Here is a 19,239-nt window from a genome sequence, read left to right as displayed (position 1 = left end):
CAAAAGCGTGTCCGTGCCAAGGCTCCGCCCCGTCGGCCGCCTCCTGCGTTGGTGCGGAGGCGGTGTCAGAAGCCGAAACAGCTGGGGCCCAGCTGGCATTACCAGTGTAGACCCTTGTGAGCTTCAACGTGTGAGTGGCTGTGGCGCCCCCGGCTTATCTCCCGCGTACCTTCTCCTGCAGGTAACCGCAGACTTCGAGGGGCAGCTCGGGCCCCTGGTTTTTGCGGGGAGGCTCTGAGAGCCCGCCAATAGCTGGAGTGGGGAAAAAAGGAAGAAAGCTCAGATCTTGGGTCTGGAGGGAGAAATTTAGCGGCGAGCCCTGGTCGAAAGGAAGCGGGGAAAATCCAGGCTGGGAGTGGGAAAGAGACGTGGGGAGGAGGAAGGTGCTGGATCCCTGTGTATGGGAAAGAGACGTGGGGAAGAAGGTCCTAGATGCCAGAATGTGGAGAAGGCCCGCTCTTGGTCTCGGAAAGGTGAAATTGAGCGGCACAGAGTTGCTTGCAGTGACACATAGAAGGCCGGGTTTGCATGCAGAAAGGAAAATCGAGCGGTGGGAGAATGCCAGTATGCGTGGAAGACTAAGTTTTGGGTTTAGGGAGAAGAAAACGTGCGGCAGTGGGGAGCTGCATGCAAAGAAAGGTGGAAGCCATGGACTTGGGCGTGTGCAGCGAACTCAGGTGGCTGGAACTAGCAGTGCGGTAGAGTGGAAGCGTCCTCTCCGGGGCGTGGAGGGGGTGGAGTGGAGGTGGAGGAGACCCCTCCGCCCCCAAGCGGATCTCCAGTTCCCCCGGCATGCTCCTGGCGCCAGAGGATTAAAGGTTCCTGCGCAGCAGAAGGAAGGGGTGGGCTTGCAGACCTGGGGAGAGGAGCGGAGCAAGCGTGGTTGCAGCCCTCTTGCACAACGGCCACAAGGACGCATGCAGGCCTAGAGCCCGCTGGTCACAGCGTCACCTAAGGACCTGCAAACCCCAAGACCAGCTAACGGACGACGAACCCGGGACGCGCCCACTGACGTGCCCTCCAGTGTGTGGGCAGGCAGAGATATTTGTGCGCTCTTAACCTTTATTTGGTAGGTGCCCGCGCACCTAAAACTGGCCTTTGGTCCACTGGGTACACTCAGCTCTGTACTTTAAACCAGATAAACTGGGCTGTCTGGCCGGTATTAAAAACAGCTAAGTCCTCCTGACAGGCGTATTTTGATCGTTAAGTTTTTCTATTCCTCTTTTGTTTTGTTTTAGGAAATAAACTGCACTCATCTGAGTCTGCAAGATTGAAGGAAGTTGGGGTGATCAGAAGTTGTAAAGGTGAGAATTAGTACTTTCTCCCCTTCTGTACTTCTTGATGTGGCAATGCTGCATTTAATTGGTCCTGGAGGTCTTGAGTAGGTGGAGGCACTGCAAGGGAATGAGTCAGGGATATTTCCAACAACAAACTGCAACTGCTTCCTTGTTTCTTTCAGCGCAGCTCTTCTCTGCAAGAGACCATTTTTGGCCGAGAAATTACTGTAGTTCATGAACTCTGCTTTTTAAAAAAAAAAAAAGTGGCTAAAAATTTGGGGTTGATGAAAAGAAAATTAAGCTCAAGCAACTTTCTCCTTAAACTACTCTGTATTAGTCCAGGTGTATCTTGTGCAATTACACAAGTGTGTCAGGAGATGGGAATTCAGCTGCTTTCAGAGTCACTAAACTGGCCTGTTGGAAAAGTCCTTCCTTCTGAAGTCAGGGTTTGGGTGGAGAGGGAGAATCTGGGGAGCAAGGGTTAGAGAAATGAATCCAGTGGGGCCTGAAGCCTACCCCCATGGAATTTAAGTCTAAAAGAAATAATATCCGACCTTGAAAGAAACAATGGTCTACAAAAAAAACTTTACCTTTTTTTTTTTAAGTTTATGTATTTATTTTGAGAGAGAGAAAGAGAGACCCCCAAGCAGGCTCCACACAGTCAGTGCAGAGCCTGATGTGGCACTGGAACTCACAAACCATGAGATCATGACCTGGGCTGAAATCAAGAGTTGGACACTTAACCTACTGAGCCACGCAGGCACCCCAAAAAGACTTTACTTTTTTAGTTAGGACGTGGTAAAATTTTAATGGATAATGTGAGGAACTCCTGAAATGTTTCAGTTATGCATTATAAGATACAGAAAAATTACTGCAGTAAATGTTTGTTTTGACTGAGAAGGAAGTAGTTTTAAAAATGCAATTACTGGGGCGCCTGGGTGGCGCAGTCGGTTAAGCGTCCAACTTCAGCCAGGTCACGATCTCGCGGTCCGTGAGCTCGAGCCCCGCGTCAGGCTCTGGGCTGATGGCTCGGAGCCTGGAGCCTGTTTCCGATTCTGTGTCTCCCTCTCTCTCTCTGCCCCTCCCCCGTTCATGCTCTGTCTCTCTCTGTCCCAAAAATAAATAAAAATGCAATTACTCAGTATCAAAATTTCAAGGATGCTATATGACCTATCAATTGTATTTGCCATTAAGGAAAAATAGCCAAGTCATAACTGTTATATAATATTATGTAGGAATGTGGCCATGGAGCTGTATCAAGACTAAGATAAGTTTCCTGCCTCTTGTTTTGTTTTGTTTTAAATACAAGGACAGATGTGACAGTGGGCTCAGCATGACTGAATCATATAAAGCTCCACTGTAAATTACACTTGTAAATTACATGCTGGCAATGTGGAGCCTGCTTGGGATATTCTCTCTCTCTCTCTCTCTCTCTCTCTCTCTCTCTCTCTCTCTGCCCCTCCCCCACTTGTGCTTTCTCTCTCTCAAAAATAAAGAAACTTAAAAAAAAAAAGTCAAATTACTTCAGTTCAACTTTGTCAAGTGATACCGCTTATAAGCCCCTTACCTAATAGTTGCTTAAAATAGTTCTCAGGCCTCAGTCTTATTGATAACTTCAGAGGATAAAAGCAATTTTCAGTTATATTGTCCTGGGGAAAGAGTTTCCATTAGAGCATCATGAAAGGGAACAGATACCTACCTGCAGTGGACTCAGGTCCCCTCCTCCTCTCTGGAAACACACCCAGGACACGGTTTTCCATTAAGCCTCATAGTTTGACTTCTTCCAGAGGGTGTACCCTGTTCCTTCTGGGAATCAGATTAATTTGCATTTGCTACCCTCACATCCCAGGAAGACCTCTCTTCCTGAAAAATTTCCATTTCTCTGTCCCACCTTCTGGCAGCTTACATTTGCCCAGGAACAGTCCGGGAGTTAGGATACTGAGGAAAGGGCAGGACATGCTTGGGTCCTGGGCAGCAGCTCTTCTATATACAGATTTTTCTGAATTGAGAAATCACTTCTATATTTAGTGTGACATCCCCAATATCCATTTTGTCTCTAGGAAAACATAATTCCACAAGAAATTTTTCATATTTTATTTTTAGTCTTAAACGTGGTTTAAAGAACTCATTGAATCCCTTCAATCATAGTTGTTTTATTCTGGTTGGTTTGTTTTAATGTGTATTTATTTGTTTGAGAGCAAGAGAGAGCATGAGCAGGGGAGGGGCAGAGAGAGAGAGAGAGAGAGAGAGAGAGAGAGAGAGAGAATCCCAAGTAGGTTCTGCACTGTCAACACAGAGCCCGACATGGGGCTTGATCCCACAAACTATGAGATCATGACCTGAGCCAAAATCAAGAGTCAGACACTCAACCAACTGAGCCACCCAAGTGCCCCTGTTTTGTTTTGTTTTTAAATAAAACAGCCTCTTAAAGGAGGGGAAATAATAGCACCTATCATTTTGCTCATTTTGAGGGTACAGTAAAATGAGAAGTTGGATAGAAGGATTCAAATAAACATGGTATTGCAGAAATAATCTCATTTTATAAGATGACCCATCAGGAGTGATGATTACATCATTAAGGACATGTTAGAATCTGGTTCCCCCACGCTCTAGTGGGACGACCTTGAGAAAGTTATTTTCCTTCTGTCAAAGTGGGAAAATAATTTCCAGCTTACAGGGTTGTGAGGGCTGGCTCAAAAACCACACATGAAGCACATAACAGTGCTTTTTACAGAGAACGTGCTGAATTCTAATGGTAAATATTATTGTTATAGTTTTTTATGCAGTTTCGTGTTTAGGAGTCACCAAAATGTTTGAATTTGTTTTTATACTATAGTGAAATAAACGAGAAGACCTGTGTCCTATCTTTTGTTCTTCTGAGAGGTTTCTTGAAGTCAAAATGTCTCAAAAAATCCGTGGCGGTTCTGTGGTAGAGATGCAAGGAGATGAAATGACACGAATCATTTGGGAGTTGATTAAAGAAAAACTCATTTTTCCCTACGTGGAACTGGACCTACACAGGTAAATGAATCAGTCTTCTAAGCAGCAAGCTCAGAAAGCATAATCTAAGTGATTTCAGGATATAACTAGCTGTTTCACAGAGCTAGCGCTGTATCTTAGGAATAAAACTTGTGAGGGAGGGATGCTTATGCATGAATCTTCTGTTTTAATTTTAACATATTGCTAGAAAAACTGGACTTGTCATTGTTCCACAGAAGAGAATTGCGGTGGGAACAAAGATTCTCAGCTCTTTCTAAGCCTCTTCTATTTATATAAATCAGTGGTTAAGAGTAGCACAAGGTATCAGTGGAAGGGAAAGTAATAGAGGTACATTCTCTACCGAACAGTAAAGTAAATGTCTTTCACACAGTTTTGTCCTATCGCTTTTTTCTGTCACTCTACTTAACTGGTCAGTGGACCTCTCCCCCTGTTCATTCCTTGGCTCTTGCCCTTTTCACACAACTGTAGCACAGAAAGAACCCTTGAAATTATCTAACACAACCCCCACCTTTCAGTAGACAATCCCTTAAACCTTTCGTGTTCTAAAGATTTGAGCCTTTGCCCTGTCTTTACCATGTTTGGAAATAGGCATGAAAGTCTCTGTGGAAATCTTTCTGCTTTGTTCCCTGTGATTTTCATAACCTTGCTCATGCTCTGTGTGCATTTGAACAAGGTAGAGACAGAATTTTTCCAACGGGGCCGTGGCTGAAGCCTGGCATGGCAAAATGTTGACCGACACAGTTCAGCCGGACTGCTGGCACTTCTAAGTGTGTTTGCGTTGACCCGGAATTATTCATAAGACTGTATCCTGAGGACCTGTTGTTTGCTTAGGTGTAGATACTTCATTCACGTGGTGTCACTAGACACCCTTTTTAATTATTCTAAGCCTCAGCCGTTGGTAAGGTCTATATTGCAACCATGAGAAGAAGCAAATACCTGCAGAGGTCCACCAAGCATACAGGAAATGAAGCATAAAAAACATCATCCAAGTGGGTTAAAGAAGCATTTTATGAGTACTCTCCTGTTTCAGGACTTGACATGGCAATAAGTGAATTTGCAGAGTTCTTGCAAATTGTAGAATAGCTGCAAAGAAGCTTTAAGCCTCATTAGCCTTAGGGGCATAAGGACTTTTAAAGGACAGTCATTATGGGGGCGCCTGGGTGGCTCAGTTGGTTAAGCATCCGACTTCGGCTCAGATCTAGCGATTCATGGGTTCGAGCCCTGCATCAGGCTCTCTGCTGACAGCTCAGAGCCTGGAACCTGCTTCGAATTCTGTGTCTCCCCCTCTCTCTCTCTCTGCTCCTCCCCCACTCATACTCTGTCTCTCTCCATCTCTCAAAAATGAATAAACATTATAAAAAAGTTTTTTTGAGGACAGTCATTATGCCTAGAAGGAGAACAGTGACTATCTGCAGAGTAAAGAATTTTGGGAGGCTCAAACAAGTTTTAAGTTGTTTCAAAATTGCTATTATTATTACATCATGGGTTCTTTTTGAGGGGAGTGGAGTGATTTGTTTGTTTTGTTTTCTGCAGGCTGTACAGGGGTCCAGACCACTTACTCATTCTTTTCTGTTAGAAATATTAAAAGAGAAGCAAAAATTCCACTACTTTGCTGGTAGATGCTGCTGATGAAAAATGGTTCCTACAAACATGAAAAGTGCTGACTGCAGTCCCTAGTTGAGTTAGGATTAGACATTTGTAAACATTCAGCATTTCCTATGCCAGAAGATAAGAGAGTCCATGGATTTGTTAGACTTCCGTGAATTACCCAAGGTCAAAGCAGTTTGGAATAATTTTTATTTGGAAATACCTTAAGATTGCTACCTCGGCGTTTACACTGTAAGTTGGGATAGCTAAGGAAAGGAAAACAAAAACCAAAAGGAACTGAAAAACAAAGTGTTAATGGTTTCACAAGTTCTGAAAGCTGAAAAATGTTTTTAAAGCCTCAGAAAACAACACGAATTGTTATGTCACCGTTTTGTCTCTCCTGTTTTTGACAAACTGTTTCATACTTTAGATAAGCCTTTAATTGTTCTCTGTGCCTGATGAACAATCAGCACTCTTTCCAGTTCTGAATAACCTGCGGCCTGGGAGTTGGTGTATATTAAGCTATAACTCTCTGAGTGAGCTATCACATGTATAGCTCCCAGCACTTGAATACAAAAAATCCTTTAAACCCTCTGACCCCTTTATTTTTACACACAATATTTACCAAGGAAAAAATAAGGTGCTTAGGCTTCTGTTTTTATGCTAATTTTATGGAAGGAAGTCTGCTCCTATGCTATTATTGCCTCTTTATGATAAAGAGCACACAAAGGGCCAGAGCACAATGGTTTCTATTCAGGTGCCTTCTAAACGTCTTCCCACACCACAGGCAGGTGAGGCCCAGAGTCTTAGCCTCTCTTTGTGCTTTGTTTGGTTGACAACCATCTTCTGTGTCCAGGGTGCACTGACCCTGAAGGTTGGCAGATTTGGGTGTGTTTTGAACCATCACGTTCTGCGGGGCGGGCTCCGCGTGCCATCACCATGCATAGAATGGTGTGTGGTGATAGAATGGTAACTAATGAGTTACCTTAGACCAATAGTACCTCCATCACTCATCAGTTTGCCTGGAGAGTTACACTTCACGGTTTTTCCCTCCCAGCTATGATTTAGGCATAGAGAATCGCGATGCCACCGGCGACCAGGTCACCAAGGATGCTGCAGAAGCTATAAAGAAGTACAACGTTGGTGTCAAATGTGCTACCATCACCCCCGATGAGAAGAGGGTTGAGGAGTTCAAGTTGAAGCAAATGTGGAAGTCACCAAATGGCACCATCCGAAATATTCTGGGCGGCACTGTCTTCAGGGAAGCTATCATCTGCAAAAATATCCCCCGTCTTGTGAGCGGTTGGGTAAAACCTATCATCATAGGTCGTCATGCTTATGGGGATCAAGTAAGTCATGTTGGCATGATTTGGTTTTCCATGCTTTTTTTTTTTCATGACCTGTGGCTGCCTAGAAGTTCTGGTTTTCTGTTTTATTCTTTTGGTGTCTACTCCCTTTAAGCGAGATGCCAAATTGAGAAATGTGTATGTATATATCTGTATATTTAGGCATATTTAGGTATACCTAAATATAGATAAACTTACAGATAGGTACCTGTGTCAACACAAGTGATTTTTTTTCAGATGGGTTTTTTTCTTCCTGTATCTGTTTTTGCACTTAAACTGTATTATATTGCCATTTTTGTGTCCTTCCCAAGGTTCAACCAGTTTAGTGGCTCTTTAGTGGCCCTGGCTATGCAATAAGATCCCTTTCTGGGTTTTTCAGTTTTCGTTTTGTTTTGCTTTTTAAACAAATGTGGTTTTTTTTTGTTTTAATTCCAGTGCATGAGTTTTACCCTACACCAACTGAATCAGAATTCCATGGGCTTCAGGCATTTTAAAGCTCCCAGGCGATTCCAGAAGGCAGGCAGGGTTGAGAACCACCAAAGATTGTACTGAACATGACTTTATACATAAAAAGAAAAACTGATGCAGTAGTTGAAAGCATTCTCTTTAAAATATTCCTTTTCCTACATGGGGGACAAAAAAAGTATAGTTTCTGTACTTTACACAATTCGGCTCATTACCAAGTTAAACAGAAAAATTGCCAACTGAATAAACATGGTGCTGAAAGAGAGGTTTCAGTCTTTCATAAAAAGCGGCTTAATGTCTTTTTTTTTTTTTAGCTTTATTTATTTATGTTGTTGTTTTAAATTTACATCCAATTAGCGTATCGTGCAACAATGATTTCAGGAGTCGATTCCTTAGTGCTCCTTACCCATTTAGCCCATCCCCCTCCAGAAACCCTCTGTAAAAATATGGAAGCTTCACGAATTTGTGTGTCATCCTCGCGCAGGGGCCAGGCTAATCTTCTCCGTATCGTTCCAATTTTAGTATACGTACTGCCGAAGCAGGCACAGCTTATGTCTTGAAAGAGCCTTTCAAACAAGAACCTCGAACACTGAGATCCAGAGGCTTTGACATAGCCATCCTCAAAAGCAGTGTGGCCAGGCTGACCACTCTGTTCCCGGGGACAGAGTCACTGGGTCAGTCCTTGAGGGTCAGTTCACTCTGCTCCACCCTGTGGTTCAAACTACCCCTTCGTCCTGGCCAAACCTTTCACAGGTCCCTCCTGGAGGCCCCAGAGAGAAAATGTAGACCGCAGCGCTACAAACTCACCAATCCTGGGAATACTGCTCTTAAGTTCTTCTGAGCGCAGCGGTGTCTTTTTCACCTCCCCCATCCCCCTCCTCCCGCCTGTCTCAATTGTTTTGGTATCAGTCACTTGGAAGAATGGTCATTCTCTATTAAAGTCCAGATTGAAAATTCTAAGCCTCAGGTTGATTCAACCCTAATCATTTAACTGTACATAAACCTCTACAAAGTATCCGTGGTGCTTTGGTGCCTCCATGTCTTCCTTTTGAGAAATGGGAATAAATGACCACCCATAGGGAAGGACTTTACGTGGCAGAAACACACTCTCGGTAGAAAAGATATTTACAGCTCTTCTACCAGCCGTTATCAGTGTTACTGTATACAAACGTAAGTAAGTAGGGTTGACTGGTACCTGACTGTGAAACTATTCTAATTTAAATCATCAAAGAGGGTACAGTGCAGCAAAAGTTGACAGATTGCCCAGTATGGGCTGGGCACGTGTTTCCCTAGAGTAGCTCACTCTGGTGAGCCAAGATGACTGTCCTCGTAAGGTCCTTTCCTAAGGGCCACCAAAGTGTCGCAGCTACTTCCGCAATCACTGCTGCTTTTGGATAAATCCTGGACTGGTGTTGGTAGTAATAACAACCATGAATTATAGTAGACTGAGTCCTGTGGGTCTAAGGATCGGATCCCAAGTCTTTAGACCCTAGATGTGTTAGATGTGTTCTCTCTACCATATCACAGTTCCTTCCTTGTAGGACCAATGTAATACTCCGATGAAATGAGATAATTGTAGTCACTTAAAGCGCCTGTCAGTGAGGACAAAGCATTAGCTGTGTCTCACCACCATCAATGTTGTAGCTAGTGTGCTGTCACCCCCCTGTGGGAAGACTTCCCTGACCTCCAGGTCATGGTCATTTCTTTCTCTCTGTCATCGTGTTGCATTTCTTATCTAAGTCCCTTTTCTGCCATTTGAAAGCTCTTATGTTGCTTCTCACTTTCGTATGTCTTTATTGAGTTATAAGCTTCCTAAGAGAAAATGCTTGATGTTATTCTCCTCTTTTTATCAATGCTCAGAAAACTGCCCTGTACATGGTAGGCAGCCAATAAATACTGGTTTTCAACGTACGCTAGGATTAACTTGCTTTGGGAAAGCTCTGGACCTTTTTTTTCCCATCTTTCAAATATATGAAGGTTGAGCCACACTGCCCTTTTTGTCCAGGTATCTTCCAGCTCTGTATTCTGTGATTTTTGTTTTTCTTATAATTCTTGAAAGGCTATTTTATTTTCTTTATACCTTTTCCACCCCCTTCACAGTATAGAGCCACTGATTTTGTCGTTCCTGGGCCTGGAAAAGTAGAGATAACCTACACGTCAAGTGATGGATCCAAAAAAATGACATACCTGGTACATAACTTTGAAGGTAGGTCCGTCACGAGCTCCCTCTTTTAATTTTTTACAGATCATTTAGACAGTGTCATTGCTGTTTCTTAAAACTTAGTTATGTGGCTGCCAAAAATACAACCTGGAATCTACAACATTTCTATAGGACCCAAAATCTAGCATGGAGAAGTAATTGACCTCCGTGCCTTCCCACGGTGTGGAATAAAGGCACAAGAGACACTAGCCACTTAGTTGGAAACGCATGTGGGCAAAGACAGGTAGATACTTGCACTTCTCTTAAAACATGGAGGGAAGGTTGGCAGGAATCTGTTGTGCATAAATTGTATGAATCAGACATTAATAATCCCATGTCACCTGTCATGTAATCTGCCTGTTTGCTCTGGTAGGGTTTGTATTGAAAATGGTTGCGTTATAGATGTGCTGAATTTTCTTCTTGGTCCGAGTATTTATTCGGTTTAAGTGAACGTTTGTCTTGTGCCTTTTCTTGCCCACCTGCTGTCTCAAAGGTTCGTTATGGCAAATGCCACCCAAAGTTTGCTGAAAGAACAGAGAACCCTCTTTCTCCACTATTGAAGTTGTTGAAAGCACTCACACAAACAAAAGCTCAAAGCCTACTTAACCTGTGTTCTTGTTGCCTCCTCTAAATAATATCATTTTAATAGAATCTAGTCCTGCAGGATTTGGCCTTGCACATTTTGAGGCTAAATTGGCCCTGGGCAGTGGCACAGATTCAAGTTCTAACTTTCCAATAATTACAGAGTTCAACTAATAAAGAGTTATGAAACACTAGTGGTTACATGTAACATAATTATTTCTGCCAGTGGGGTATGAATCTTCAGTGTCCTCCAGGAAATTATGAGAATTCTCATTCAGTATTTGAAATGCAAATTTTTTTCAGTGGCTGAGGATGGAGCACACACTTAGAGTTTAAAACACATGAAATTTTAAAAGTGTGAAACACAGGGGCACCTGGATGGCTCAGTCAGTTAAGCATCTGACCCTTCATTTCGGCCCAGGTCATGATCTCACGGTTCGTGAGTTTCAGCCCTGCATCAGGCTCTGCACTGTCAGTGCTTGGGATTCTCTCTCTCTCTCTCTTTCTCTGCCCCTCCCCTGCTCATGCTCCCTCTCTCTCTCTCTCAAAATAAATAAACTTAAAAAAATAATAAAAGTGTGAAAGACAGCCTAGATATTCACCCCCTCTTGAGTGTATTTCTGGTTCATACCAGTAGTTTTTCATATCTTGATATCTTCAGGATCCTGTAGACCATGTTTTTCTCTCTTCTATTGCCCTTTCAAAACAAGTTAGAATGTTCTTACTGAGAGGTGACTTTGTTCCAGTCACTTGCCCCAGGAACTCATGGAATATTCACGTTTGAAGCCTGGCTGGGATTTTGGAAGCCTGGGCCCAGACACGGGAGCTGGGGATTGGGTGCTTGGGTGGTGGTAGGTGGATTTGGACTTGTTACAACTCTACCCCATTTACCCTTCTCCTTTCTCCTCTCATTGGTGTCCCCCCAACAGAAGGTGGTGGTGTTGCCATGGGGATGTACAATCAAGATAAGTCGATTGAAGATTTTGCACACAGTTCTTTCCAGATGGCTCTGTCTAAGAGTTGGCCTTTGTATCTGAGCACCAAAAACACTATTCTGAAGAAATATGATGGACGTTTTAAAGACATCTTTCAGGAAATATATGACAAGTAACTACAGTTCTTTCCTTTTTTCCTTTTTCTACAATAAGCTGGCATTTGTAGTATAGAATTTGCATCCTTATCCCTTTGATTCTGGGACAAATGGAATGAAAACCATCTCTGTCTCATAAAGTTAAGGGCAAAACTAAGATTTAACACACATGAAACAAAAGCACTTCTGAGTTGCTTTTACAAGGTAAATGTTTTCAAATAAGGGTCCCACATTTATTTTTTTCAGAGCCAGAATTGTTTAATATTTGAATGCAGGTGCCCTGTGACTGATAGAAAGTTCTAATTTTTCGGGGCACCTGGCTGGCTCAGTTGGTGGAGCCTGCAACTCTTGAACTCGGGATTGAGTTCAATCTCCATGTTGGGTGTAGAGACTACTCAAAAATAAAATCTTTAAAAAAAAGAAAGAAAGAAAATTCTGATTTTTCAAACATATGAGTTTCTAAGTTGGGCACATTTTCACTCTTTCTGAAGCCTGTTGTGATTTAGAGCTCTGCGGGGGCTATTTGAACTCAAGTCTATTTTTATAACAGCTTCAGGTTCAACAACACGGGAGCATGTGTTAACTTTTAAGATGGCACAACTCCCTTTCAGGTGCACGTGTTGAGGCCAGGGCTTGGATTTTAGGTATCTTTCTTAAGACATCTTAATTCCTCTTCTGCTACCCATCCATACCAACTCCAGGAGCTGTCCTAGTTTCCCGAGAGATACATTATTACATTCTTAAAGTAAGCTATGTCTCTAGAATCTGATCAGCAGTGTAGTGAAAACTAAAAATAATGCTGGGGACATTCTCCCATCTCTGCAAAGGAGGTGAAATTGCTCTGACAGGCAGGGGACTTGGGGGATCACAGCTAGAAAATGGGCAGGATTTGAGCTTAGGTCTATCAGCTTCTCAAGTCTGTGCTGCTGCCACTAAAAAATGCTGCTTCTAGCCCCGTCCCACCCCCTTCGGAGAAGCAGGTGCTGTCCCTACCAAAACCAGTTCCTTTTTAATTCCCTTTTCTCTCTTGCTTCTTAGGCAGTACAAATCCCAATTCGAAGCCCAAAATATTTGGTATGAGCATAGGCTCATTGATGACATGGTGGCCCAAGCTATGAAATCCGAGGGGGGCTTCATCTGGGCCTGTAAGAACTATGACGGCGATGTGCAGTCGGACTCCGTGGCCCAAGGTAAGGAGCTGAAGGACCAAGTAGAGGTGGAACTCAGCCTGCATCACGTTGGTCATGCGGGATAGTTCTCTGCAGCCCATTGTTTGTAAAATCACAAAGTGTTAGCAGTGCAGGCCATTCTGTTCCATCTTCTCAGCTGACACAAGGAATTGAGCAGAGAAGCCCCCGGGCTGTTCACAGAAGTTCCAAGAACCGGGGGCTCCATGCCAGAGGGAAGGGCCAGATCGGCAGAAACTCTCTCTGCCCCGATTGCTTCAGTACCAAGTTGCCCTTCAATTTCAGTTACCCATGGCAAACTCGAACCTTCCCTGATAAATGGTGTGTTAACCTTAATTATGTTTGCTTTTCCCCAGGAAGTGCTACTTTTTCTTTTCTCTTATGAAAAGTTAAGTATCTCCTACCAGTTTGAAAATCAGTAGATGAACCCAGTTAAAGAGAAGTTTGATGTCTGATAAATGACTTAGACGACTCTCTTTACTCTCCTTCTGTTTCTCCACATCCTCATAATCCTTTGTGCTGAGTACATAGAGGAAGGAGTGGTGCTTTACGAGGCTTCCACGGTGGATAAGGGAAACTGTTCCTTGTTTTCTTGGATTTCTTGGAAAGGGACCCAAATCTCTCCACTGTTTCTAAATGTCCTTGTAGCAGCGAAGAGTGTCTCTGGAGGGATGTTGTCAAGATATATCAAAGGACTTTGGAATAGGACTTCTGTTTTTTTGTTGTTTTTTTTAATTTTTTTTTTCAACGTTTATTTATTTTTGGGACAGAGAGAGACAGAGCATGAACGGGGGAGGGGCAGAGTGAGAGGGAGACACAGAATCGGAAACTGGCTCCAGGCTCTGAGCCATCAGCCCAGAGCCTGACGCGGGGCTCGAACTCACGGACCGTGAGATCGTGACCTGGCTGAAGTCGGACGCTTAACCGACTGCGCCACCCAGGCGCCCCTGGAATAGGACTTCTGAAGTGTATTGTCCATTAATGCACTGACGAGATACCTGGAACAGAGCCTATAGATAAATGAGACCTCAGTGCAGCTGAACAGTCAAAAGGCAGCAAGGCCATCCTCACGTGCATTCTTTTCTAGAGTATGAACTACTTTGGACTCACCATTTCTTGTCCCCAGTTTTGACAGTGGTACTGAGTGTCTCCTAGTATTAAAGATCGACAGACTCACTATGGATATGATTCCTGACCTTCTCCAACCAATAAATATTTGAGAGTCTACTAAAGCCTCAGACCAACACAGTGATATGAAAGGAGCTACTAATCCCTTGCAGAAGTTTGTAACGATACTCAAAGATGAGTTTAAAAGAAAACAAACAAACAAACAAAACCAGTTTATTTATGTACTGTCAAGCCAGAAAACAAAAGTAACAGCCTATGATACATTTGCATTATTAACTCTACAGAGGCTATTGGGAGGTAGCAAAAATGGAGAAAAATATTCTTTGACTTCAAGGGTAAAAAAAATGAATAAAAGATGGAAAATCAATTTTCTGGACTTAAAAGTGGCAATGTCCTTCTCTGACAGAATAGGACTGTTTGTGGGGCTGTTACAGACAGCAAGGGCAAGAGGGATGTGCTTGGATCATCTCATCCTGTTTTCAACCTGCTGTTCTTTCCAGTCTCAGTGAATCTGAGCAGAAAGATGGCAGGACACAAATCCCATTAGTCTTTATTTTCCCAGAACGGCAGAGCATCTGCACATACGAATAGCAGCAATATACTGAGAGTTCTTACTCTGTGGCAGGTACTATTCTAAGGAATGTTAATATATAGTCTTTTCACATATATTCACAAATATATGTATATTCATCTAATTCTCACAACAACCCGATGAAGGAGGTGCTTTTATTCCCATTTTACAGATAAGAAAATCAAGCCCCAGTAGCGAGGAAGTCCCAGCACTAGGGTGCAGTATAAGCAGGTGGACCCTGAGCTCTCCATCATGGGGCAGGTGCTTCTGAGATAGATAAGTGAGGAAGAAATGCAGCCCCTCCAGACTCCCTGATCCTGGGGTGTGGAGCAGGGACCGTCTTTCTGAAAGGCAGAAGGATCGGTGATGACTACACATGCTTATGTTTATTTGCTTTGCTGAGGCCTCTCCTCTCCGAGAGACCCAGTGTTCTTCCCGCACTTGTACCCAGTACTTCACGCTCTGCCGCATACAGGTTATGGCTCTCTTGGCATGATGACCAGCGTGCTGGTTTGTCCAGACGGCAAGACAGTGGAAGCAGAGGCTGCCCATGGGACTGTAACACGTCACTACCGCATGTATCAGAAAGGACAAGAGACGTCCACCAATCCCATTGGTAAGATAGTGTTTTCTGCTACCTTGATTTCCAGCCAGAGAGTGGAGATCTCTAAAGGAAATCAGACATGTTCCTTTGGCTACCCAATGCTTTGTGTATAAAGTCCTCACCAAGCATCGGGTCTGTTCTAGTAAGAGCTGTTTGAATGTACTATTTTTTTTTTTAATTAATTTATTTATTTTGAGAGAGAGGCGGGGAGGTGGGGGTGGGGAAGAGAATCCTAAGCAGGATCCACACTGTCAGGGCAGAGCCCGGTACGGGGCTCAATCTCACAAACCTGACCTGAGCCAAAATCAAGAGCTGGGCACTTAACCGACTGAGTCACCCAGGCACCCATGAATGTGCTTCTTGAAATATACATAATGTAGTATATGCTTTTCCGTTTTGTGGTAGAATGTACATTACAGAGAAGAATGTTGTCAGCAAGCATTTTCCTTTTCCTTTGGTACAGCGAAACGTCCCAGATGGCTAAGAATCTAAAAGCCACACAGATAGATCCTTCTAACTGGGTTTCAAGGGCAGCACTTTAAAAAGAGATTACAGCTTGGAAAGAGGAAGGGAGGCCAACATAGACAAGAGAGAGAAGAGATTGTGACCTATTCCAAAAGTAAATCCCTTAAGCTTCAAGTGTTACAAGCACAGTGTGAAAATGTGCTTTAAGGCTCTAACAAAACCCAAGACATCTCTACAAAAAGACAGGCAGTTTTTAAAGTTTCTACTCAGTAAAATATTTCCAATTCTTTTTTTTTTTAATGCTTATTTTTGAGAGAGATGGGGAGACTGAGCATGAGCCGGGGAGGGCAGAGAGAGAGGGAGACACAGAATCCGAAGCAGGCTCCAAGTCTCTCAGCCCAACGCAGGCCTCAAAATCATGAACCACAAGATCATTACCTAAGCTGAAGTTGGGTGCTTAACCGACTGAGCCACCCAGGCACCCCAAAATATTTCCAATTCTTATAAAACTTATCGCCTATGTGGATAACATCTAATGGAATCAGTCACCTAAAGAAAAAGAAAAAATAATTGTTCTGTTTTTGAGAACTGTGAAACATTTGGGAATCCCTCTTGGTCTGGTCTGAGTGCTGTTTTGTTTTGCTTTTTTAGCTTCCATTTTTGCCTGGACCAGAGGATTAGCCCACAGAGCTAAGCTTGATAACAATAAAGAGCTCAGCTTCTTTGCAAAGGCTTTGGAAGAAGTCTGTATTGAGACCATTGAGGCTGGCTTCATGACCAAGGACTTGGCTGCTTGTATTAAAGGTTTGCCCAAGTAAGTATGAGATTCCCTGAGCCCCGTGGCCAAATTACCACTTATCTTTTTTGGGCTCAAAAACATCAGTGCTTTTCAGAAATATACAAATTGTTATTTACTACCTAGTTGAGAGGTCAACAGAAACTATATGTAAAGTGTCTACCGTAAGCATTTCAGACTTTGTGGAACATAGAGCCTTTTCAAAACTATACAGCTATTGAACTTTGCCACTGTGGAAGGAAAACAGTCACCAATGACACAAAAGCTAATGGATGTGGCAGTGTTCCAATTAAACTATGTACAAAACCAGGCTGTAGCCTGGTTTGAGTCCATGGGCCAAACTGCAGTTTGCTGACCTCTGATCTAGTTGACAGTTATTGGATGACAAGGTTCCGTTTTTATTTAACAAGAAAGTATAGGCGGTTGAAAGAAAGGGACCTCCAAGGCTATTGTTTTCTTTAATATTTATTTTTGAGAGAGGGATAGAGAGAGTGCGAGCCAGGGGAGGAACAGAGAGAGAGGGAGGCACAGAATCCAAAGCAGACTCTGGCTCTGAGCTGTCAGCACAGGGCTCGGGACGGGCCTCGAACTCACGAACCGCGAGTTCATGACCTGAGCCGAAGTCAGATGCTTAACTGACTGAGCCACGTGGGCACCCCATCTTTGTAGCCTATCAGCATGATTATGTTAGCCAGTCCCTTATCTAAACATTTTTTTTAAGTAAGACAATGATAAAAATCAGAGCGTTAAACCTTTTTTCAAGACATGTAACAATTTGTGGGAATGTAGATAAAAGCATGGCTGTACCCTGAATAGGTTTTATTCTTTTTAAGGAGACTCATGCCTTATCCAGTAAGTGACTGCGGACAGTGGTTTTGTTATTTTTAAGAAGAGGAATAACAAGTGGGATGATTTCGGTCTCCCAAGCATTAGTCTGAACTGAACCTCTCTGATAGTTTCACCCCCAAAGAACTCAGGGCAAGAGACATCCTATGAAGGTGCGTGCGGGCCTACTGTCTATAGCCTGGGTCAGCCCCATCTGCCTTGGGCACAGTCATCAGCCATACATTTATAGCTTGTTAATATTAAATAGTTTTCTTCTAGACATAAATAAAATGTCACCTACGTAGCATTTCTAGGACTTTTCCTCTACTTGCTCCCAGATCACAGCCCAACTAATTAACCTTCTTTTCTTTTTCCTCCTTTATTAGCGTGCAGCGTTCTGACTACTTGAATACGTTTGAGTTCATGGACAAACTCGGAGAAAACTTGAATATAAAACTAGCTCAGGCCAAACTTTAAGGCCGTCCCTCACCTAAGGAGGATATGTGTTTTTTTTGGTAACTAGGTCCACTGGTTTACATTTTCCTGTATAACACTCAAGGGTAAAGGTAAAATCAATTTTGTAATTTGTTTAGAAGCCAGAGTGTAGCTTTTCTATAAGTTTACAGCCTTTTTCTTACACATATGGTTAGGCCACCCTCGTGAACGTGGCCGGGGACTTTTTTAAATTTTATTTTCTACTAGTAGCCTAGGAATTACTTTAATACTCATTTGTACTCATTGTCACTTTTTCTCATGTTCCCATACAAATGACCAGAATGAAGAGTGCTTGAAAGGGTAACCTCTAGTCATAGTATCGTTCCCTAAAACATATGTGAAGTAAAAATTCACTCCCTTCCCCACTCTCCGTGGCCCGGGCGCTGGGTGGTTTTGGTGTATCAGATGTCCCATTACGGGAGGTAGAGCTGTTATGTTAAACTTGCCTGTAATTTGGGACGAAGAGCATAGGTGTGACTAAAACGTGTTGGAGATGCCACAGTCACTTTTGTAATGAGCTCTTCTCGAATGTTTGGAAAAAGCTAAATATTTTTGAGGCCACCGGAGCGTTTGTAATCCAAAATAAGTACTACCTGGGGGTTGTCCCCTGTGTTTGTCTCATCCTCCCAGCCTTGTGTGGCCTGAGTATTCTGCCACCCTGAGCAGCGTATTTCTTCCAAGTGCAATAATACAAGCTGTACCTTTTTTGGACTTCTGTTGGCCTGTTTTATTTCCCTTCTATAAACTGTGATTTTTCAGAAGTTGATTATTAAACACTATTCTAGTCTGTTCTTCATCTGAACTGTTAATGTTAATTAAAATCAAGTGCTAACGACTAGTCTTGGGTTTTTATTTACCGAGTATATTTTAGGTACCAGGCACCGTGCTAAGTCCTAGGCACAGGAATTCGATCTTAAAAAGTCTCTGCCCTGAAGGAGTTTACTGTGGGGAAAATGGGTGTGTGAACAGTAAGAGGTAGATCCTACCATGAAGGGGAAAGAAGACCAAAGACAGAACAAAGGGGTAACTGGAATATTAGGGAATCAAGTCTGGGCACATGGTAAGGAGTATAGGTATGATCATGTAAGTTAATAGGAAGCCAGTGAAGTGAATAGGAAGCCAGAGAGGGACATGATCATATTTTAATTAAAAAAAAATAGCACAGCTTTTATGAAGAACGGATAGTAGTGGAGGAGGGAGTGGTGGCCACAATCAAGGAAGGAAGGCCAGTTGTAAGGGTATTGTAATACTTCAGGTGGGAAATGATGAGGTTCTGAACTGGGGCAATGGCACTGGGGATGGAGGGAGCAGGGTCTCCAAGAAGAGGAAAGAATGGATGGGGATTGGTGGGTCCCAGGGGACGAGGGAAAGGAGGTTTCCCACCTGGAGAAAGGCTGGTCAGCATCCCAGCATTACCCATGTACTATGGGGAAGGAAACAGGCCTCCAGAGGCGCTTTGATCAGGCTTACACGATACATCAATGGCCATTTTGGCCTGGAAGCCAGGAATCCTTGTAGCAAAGCTCGGGCTCTTTCTCCTAGACCTGCCCTTTTGCAGGTTTAGATGGAGAAAGAAAGCATCACATGGAACAGAGTGATGACATTGGATTGGATGAGTCCC

The 19,239-nt window shown here is 43.2% G+C and overlaps 1 protein-coding gene and 1 non-coding gene across 4 annotated transcripts; one reads left to right on the top strand and one right to left on the bottom strand.

Moving 5' to 3' along the window:
- The first annotated feature begins 17 nt into the window (after positions 1 to 17).
- IDH1 (isocitrate dehydrogenase (NADP(+)) 1) lies at positions 18 to 18,456 on the top strand. 3 transcript variants are annotated; one of them, XM_040476046.1, is made up of 10 exons: positions 18 to 130; positions 1,239 to 1,304; positions 4,114 to 4,298; positions 6,922 to 7,213; positions 9,776 to 9,881; positions 11,387 to 11,564; positions 12,586 to 12,737; positions 14,909 to 15,049; positions 16,154 to 16,316; positions 17,510 to 18,456. In XM_040476046.1, the coding sequence occupies exons 3-10, from the start codon at positions 4,177 to 4,179 to the stop codon at positions 17,598 to 17,600; spliced, it is 1,245 nt and encodes a 414-aa protein (XP_040331980.1). In that variant the 5' UTR covers positions 18 to 130; positions 1,239 to 1,304; positions 4,114 to 4,176; the 3' UTR covers positions 17,601 to 18,456. The 3 variants fall into 3 exon arrangements, with proteins under 3 accessions (XP_040331980.1, XP_040331979.1, XP_040331981.1); XM_040476045.1 differs by having other exon boundaries at positions 27 to 181; XM_040476047.1 differs by lacking the exon at positions 18 to 130 and adding an exon at positions 945 to 1,069.
- LOC121031211 (U6 spliceosomal RNA) lies at positions 8,115 to 8,219 on the bottom strand. The gene has a single exon (XR_005790621.1). It is a non-coding gene; the product is annotated as a U6 spliceosomal RNA (small nuclear RNA).
- Positions 18,457 to 19,239: the final 783 nt, after the last annotated feature.

The sequence above is a fragment of the Herpailurus yagouaroundi genome, unplaced genomic scaffold (assembly GCF_014898765.1).
Source record: "Herpailurus yagouaroundi ecotype Mexico unplaced genomic scaffold, PumYag 140, whole genome shotgun sequence".
Taxonomy (NCBI): domain Eukaryota; kingdom Metazoa; phylum Chordata; class Mammalia; order Carnivora; family Felidae; genus Herpailurus; species Herpailurus yagouaroundi.
The sequence above is the reverse complement of the archived record's forward strand: the minus strand, read 5'-3'. Positions and strand labels throughout refer to the sequence as shown.